Source organism: Anopheles arabiensis, chromosome 2, assembly GCF_016920715.1.
Source record: "Anopheles arabiensis isolate DONGOLA chromosome 2, AaraD3, whole genome shotgun sequence".
Lineage (NCBI taxonomy): Eukaryota > Metazoa > Arthropoda > Insecta > Diptera > Culicidae > Anopheles > Anopheles arabiensis.
In genome coordinates, this window is record NC_053517.1 from 22,595,891 (window position 1) to 22,602,500 (window position 6,610).

The 6,610-nt window shown below is 49.0% G+C and overlaps 1 protein-coding gene across 2 annotated transcripts in view; it reads left to right on the forward strand.

The window, feature by feature from the left end:
* Positions 1–228: 228 nt before the first annotated feature.
* The window catches only part of LOC120896140 (alpha-tocopherol transfer protein-like), a 10,103-nt gene continuing 3,721 nt past the window's right edge, over positions 229–6,610 (forward strand). The window contains exons 1-2 of one of the 2 annotated variants that reach the window (XM_040300043.1): positions 229–427; positions 1,210–1,294. In XM_040300043.1, coding sequence (XP_040155977.1) covers positions 1,238–1,294 — 57 coding nt within the window. In that variant the 5' untranslated portion in view covers positions 229–427; positions 1,210–1,237. The remainder of the gene's footprint in view (positions 428–1,209; positions 1,295–6,610) is intronic. The other variant, XM_040300044.1, reaches the window with a different exon arrangement.

The following is a 6,610-nucleotide window of genomic DNA, read 5'->3' on the forward strand; positions in this document are numbered from 1 at the left end:
TCTCTCTGTGTCTTTCCCTCTCTCTCTCTCTCCAAACTGAGGGTTTATGCAGGTGCGTGTGTGTGCGCGCACACTGTGTCCGTATACGTTGCTGCGCGTGATCTCTTCGCCAGGCCGAAGATCGCACTAAAACCCTCGCCCCCACCCCTTTAATGCAGCCGCGGTGCGTCTGTATTGGAGCCAGAGCTACGGTAGTGTGTGCGGTTCTTTAAATATTACCTCCCGGCACACCGAAGAGCATCGTTCAGTTCGGTTCCAGCGGTTCAGCAGTGCACACAGTGCGAGCAAAAGCAAACCAGCCCAAAACCACACAGATCTCTCTCCCCACTTCCTGCAGCAGCAGTCACCGTACCAAAGAGTGTGAACCGTCGTGTTCGTGATTCCCATCTCGTTGTTAGTAGTACCAGCCGTACCAAAACCCTTCAAGGTATGCACCAACCGGCAGTAGCCTTAACACGCTCCAAACCCGATCGCGAGTGATCCTCGTCGTTTCCAGCCGCCATAGAGTGAATAGTTTTTCCAGTTTTTTTTTGTAATGTCGTTACACAACACAAGTCCGCGCTCACTGTTAGTAGGCAGCAAGCGGTAAAGAAACCCCGGGAAATCAGTGCAACTAAGCAGTTCTGTGTACCTACCCCTAAAACCGGTTAGCGATTGCGAAAAGTCCCACTCCGCTCTGCCAAGGGGAGAGGGGTTGCTTACGAAATCGATCATCTTTGTTCGGAGTGTACCTGTCCACCAGTGACTGTGCAAAACGGTGCAAAACTACAGCGTGCTTGCAACATCGTACTCAGATCGTTGTACAGTGTAATACGTGTTCTTGAAAACAGACTCCCCGGAAGATCTTTTGCACGTGGAATTAACTGTCCACAGCTGTTGGGGAGGGTTAGTGGCAACAAGTTGGTGGCTTTTCGGATGAAAAGCTCTGCATAGGCTGACCGAACTGCCAAGGTGTGTCTTCCGGTCTGTGCTTGTGCGTTCCTTCCCGGAGATGAACTCCCTGAAGATGAAAGGTCTTTGCAGCGCCTTTCTCACAAAACCCTTTCTTAATTCTTTACCATTTTCCTTCCTTTATCTAGTGAAAATTCGTCTCTATTCTAGCATCAAAATTTAGTCTCTTCTAATCTTTCCTAATTCTTCTCTCTTCTCATGCACACAAACACAAACACACACAAACTCAAACATCGTATTTCGCTACTGTTACGGTAGCACGCTCTGAGCAAAGATTGTAGCAAAGATGCCACCGACCGTGCACAAGGAGACCAATTTCTCCACCACAGACCTGAAGTGGAAGGTATGTTCGACGGGTCCGGTAGGGTGTGGCCCTAATGTGCTTTAACAATATTGGTCGCACTAGCAAACCTGCCAGGTGTTTTAGTATAGAAAAACCCGTAATCCGTACGCTTGCCTGCCCTTCCCAGAATTTAACACTCAATGTCGGGAATCCATGTTTAAACCTACTCTCCTGCCCAACATAAAACCAAAGCCTTTATGTGTTTAGTTTAGACCCTTCCTAGCTAACACCTTCTTGTATCTTACCCATGCAGCTACCTTGCAAAAAAAAACAAAAACGCTTCTTAAGACTAATCGTTAAACGTAACACATCCCTTTAACCTCGGAAATGGCTCCGATTATTAGGCGTACGATGGGAAATTAAACATTATTCACGCTACTTCTTATCCCTTCCCCCCCGTTAAGTGTCCAGGTGTTGTGGGGGTCTTTGGACTAGATTGCTTCTCGTCTCGCCCCAAAACTACCCAACGGGGTGTGGAAAATTTGGCAAAATTCGTCCGCGAGCGCGAGCACCGAACGAACCACGCACCCCAAAACGATCAAAACGCGTTCATCTTCACAAGTGGCCCCAATTTTAGCTTTCTTCGTGGCTTTTGCGGTCGGGCAATTTCTCCTGCGCGTTTTTCTTTTGTTTCACCCCAGCCCCCCACCCCAGCGCCTTTCGCCCACTACTGTGAGGAACGGTGTTGCAAGGTAAGGTGATAATGGAAAGAGCTTGGATGCGGAAAAAGCAGCAACAGCAGCAGCAGAAAAAAACCATTCCGATTAGAGTTTTCTCCAACGCGTCTGACCTCTTTGCTGCATCGGACGCGTCAGCGAATGAAGCACGGGGAGATTAACCCGAGAGAGCGAAAGAGAGAGGCGCAGCGCAATTAACTCGACCGGAAACATAGCGCGAGCACACTACCCCCCAAAAACGAGGAAAACGTGGAGCTGCGCCACGGCCGTCATTTTTCCGATCGGGAGAAACGCGAGCTTTCATATTTTCATCCAATATCGGCCCGGCGAACCGAACGGTGGCGTGTAATTGGAATAGCTGGAATTATATATTTCTAACCTCCCCTTGCTCGCTTTTCGCTCCCTGTTCGTCGGCCGATAATTCCTTCCCCTTTCCCGGTGGATGAATATTTGACCAGTGCGCGAAAGCTCCCCTCCCCGGCCAACTCCATCCCAGTCGATGGTGGATTTATTTCACGGTCAGCTGCGCCCGTTGCAGTTCTTAATCGCTTCCCGCTATCGCTATCCCATTCGAGCGTGCACGCTCGCTTGATGCGCGTATGCGAATTGTAAATTCGCAGCGCCGTGATGCTCGTTTGGGCGTGAGGCGTTCGCTCCAAAAACGGAAATCAGAATAATTGATTGCCAGCGTGCACAATCGAGCGTGCCGCTAATGTACGGGGCCGGGCGGTTTGCCTAATTGTTCTCGATTGCCATATTTCGCCATATAGCTGTGCGTAACTGTGCTGCTCCACGCCGTGCCAGGGCACATAATCACGTCGATTCTTCAAATTGACACTCAGCAGCAAAGTTGTGCGCCGTTGGGATTGGTAATCGATTCGAAAGCGCATGAGTTATTGCAGTTTGCGATGAGCTCTCTTGGTAAGCTTTCAGAACCTTTTTCGCTTCAGCTGCTTGTTTGCTGCTGGGCGCAACTGCAACGCCAATAAATCCTCCTCCAGTACGGCAAACGAACGCAGGAAAAGAAATTTTGCCACAAACACTTCAAACCGCAAGGGCCAGCGAAACTGGGAAGGAAAAACACCCTCCTCCGGCATGCTCACAGCTACAACATTAGAAGCAAGCCGTAGCGTGGGAGATAACCAGTCTTCCGCAGTCCCCGAAATGGACGCAGCAAAATAACTTCCAACTACAACTACGAGCGTGGGGCCGCGGAGGGTGGTGGTACTGTATCGATCCGTACCGGTTCCACCCACGAGCCATCGTTGCGCCACCCGAAACTCACACCGAACTCTGCGTCCCACGAGAAGGGACAGAGAAATTGCAAACTATCATAAATTTAAATACGAACATCCTGCTTCTAGCGAACTTGTTTACAGCGAACATGGGTTGGGGTTGGCTTTTTGAAAGCGTTGGCCATTTTTGGTGGTCATGTTGAATGGCGCTTTTTTCTAACTTTTAGCTTATTTTTTTGGCTCGCTCTCCTGCAGCTGAGTGCCGGTATAGTTTTGGGCGGGGAAAAGTTGGACTTTTCCGTAACTTCATGCTTGCATCCCTGCTGCGGGAATTCCTTCCGAGCCTGCGATAGTTTGTAAGCGAAACACCCTGCAATCATTGCCACGTATTAATGTGATGTTACGGCTAATACGGCTCAAACAGCTTTTTGGGGGGCGCTTTTCATCCACCTCGCCACAAATGGCTGTGAACGAGCAAAGGGCAACCGGCGGCATCGTACAGTGCGGCACACAAAACCTCAGTATCAATGGCATGCTGTGCCGTCGGTACGATCGTTGACAGTTGCGTTAGCTACGGTGAAGTACCATCAGGCTGGCCACTTCACCGGCTTTCATCAGGGCGTCTTTTGGCCCTGCTTTGCTCTCCCGTATGCGTATGCCGTTCGTTAGCAAACCGGGACATCAAGTGTCCAACGCTCAACAGCTCCATTAAGCACCCAAGCAATAGAAGGCAGAGGTCGAGAGAAGAGGCTGCCCTATGCCAAGGGCCCCCGAAAAAAGTTGTCTCCATGCACATGTGAGGGTTTGTTGTGTGTGTGTGTGTGCTAGAAATTGACTTTCGCTTACTAAAACTCTCGGTGAACGGTAACGAGATGCCAACGGAACAACAAACGAAGCAATACAGCGTACTGTGCCCAACCACACCGCTCGGACCGTGCAGCCTCTCAAGCGCAAAAAAACCATGTCTGTAGGCCCTCACACGTCTGTTGCATAACTTTCACCGTAGGCCTTTTGCACCGTGCTACAATGATGGTCTCCCTCCCCGCTCGGAGGGTTTCTATCGCCATCATTATCGTGGTCGGGCATCAGCAGTGTACCGAGCCGAACATATGGGCACGCCGGTGTCTGTGCCCGTGCTTCGCTGCTAGACCACGGCACAAAAGTGCAAGTAAAAATATTACGAAAGCCGTCATTACATTCGTCTTCGTGGTCGTGGTCGTGTACATCGTATGCACTGACATTCTGGTTTGTTTTCTTTTTTTTCGCCCTGTTTGAGGCAATAGAGTGCCTCTCCCTCTTTGTGTATTTCAAGCTCTATCAAGCTTACTCACACAGATTTGCAGTCTCGTGGTTTTTTACCTACTAGCCTCATCTATTTGGCCGTTCTATTACGGTAAGTGCTTTTTGCGCCTTCCCCCTATTTGGCTTACCACGTCCGTCTTATCGCCTTTGGTGTGGTCGTGGAAAACTCATCCACGCAGGATGGAAACACAAAATAAAGCACAGTAGCGCTCAGCAGCTCGCTTTCAGCTCGAAAAAAAGCTAGTTGTCATGCTTTTGATGATGACGATGGGGTTCAGTTTTCGTTTTGCCCCGTGTGTCCTCGGCTTTGTGTCCAGTTCCCTCTGACATGCCTGCTCGGGTCAGATTTATGCAATGAGAAGATTCTGGCTGAGAGGATCGAGGCTCGTCCTTCCCGGTATTGCACTGGATGAATCAAACATGAATTCGTTCGTGTGCTGTTTGATTTTGCTTCCTCCATCCCACTGCCCAACCCAACTCGTTGTTTTAAAATGAAAATTTCAAATATTCATTGACCATCCCCTCCCCAGGTTCCGGGGAGGTCTTTTCAGTGCAAATAGTAGAATGATGCTCGCTCGCTTCACTTCCTGCGAGCGGGTTATCAACGAGACCACAGCTTTAACAGCTTCACAACCTCAAAACCCCCGTTTTTCTTAGCACAGTTCCTCCAACGCCCTTTCGTTCCGCGTAGTATCGGGTAAAAGTTTTCAAGGTTATTATGTGGTCTTAATTTTTGCACTTCACCGGATCAGAAGCAGCAGATCTTCGACGCTTCTCTAATGGATCTAGAATGGCTGCACGGCGCAGTGCCCGTGCCGTACCGGCCCCGAGAGCAAAATTAAAAGAACCATTTCCTGCGGGGTGTTAATTAAAGAGTAAATTGCGATTGCCTTTGTGTGTGAGTGTGTGTGGGGCAGACGAGAAAGAGAGTGCAGCAAAAACGAAACAGCAAAACGTTCCCGCAATACTTTTTCCATAGTTTCTAATTAAACACGATGGAGCGAAGAAGAAGAAGAAGATGCAATTCCAACGCCTTCATGCAGTTCGATTTCCGGGGCAAACTCAATCGAAAACATCTGCTATCGATTTTGATGATGATGATGGTTTCATTGCAGCCAGGCGATGGAGCTTTCTAATGTTCAATACGTGAACGGGGCGAGCCCGACTTTCACCCCTTGCTGCCGGCCACTGAAGTGGAGATTTATTTCTCATTGCTCTGGCCAGCTCTTCAGCATGATCATCCAACAATCAGCCAGCATTACGTGGTGGATTATGAAACAGTAATAAAACTTCAAATTAACCAACCCGACCAACGGTGGTGATGTGATGGTGGACTTGGACCCCGGCGTCTTGCACGGTTAGCCAACCTCCCCGCGGTTTATCTGGCAGACCGAGTGGAATAAATCTTTGCTTGAAATTATTTCCCAAACGCCTTGTTTGCGTCATCGTGCCCCTGACGCTGTGCAGTGAGTACGGTTTTATATGCTTCTTCCTTCTTTCAACCAGCTCGAAACTTGAAATAAAGCGAAAAAACACACTGTTGAGACCAGCGAGCAAACACGTCCCAAGGATGTGACGGCTGTGTTAGCCAGTCAAAACAGAGCAAGCAAGCAGGCACCACCACCACCACCACCACCACAAAAAAACCCGTCTCTTTTCGTCACTGGCGCAATTCTTCGGCCGCCTAAATGATGAGAAATAACACAGCATTAATGATAATTTAGTCTTTTTGTTTCACTTTTTTGCGTCCCCACTGCATAAGTTCCGCAGGCACAATGTAACACACCAACAACAACGAGAAACAAAAAAACGAATTTTGGAAGGTCCATTCCACGAGCAAAAAGTTGCAAAAGTCCTCCCATCTCCCAAAAAGGTTTGCTTGATAAGATTAGGCAGGATACCGTCCCAGTCGCTCTATTTTAGTGCCTGCTCACAGTTCTTTGCTCAACTTTGACACGGGTTTCATCACTTGAACCCACCGGAAAGCTTTCCGTTGCTCGTGCTGGCATGGCATAACAGTCAACTCGAAAGTACGAACGACCCCTTCGGGATACTCGTGTTGACATTGATTTAATAATCTAATTTACGGGGAAACCGCAGTC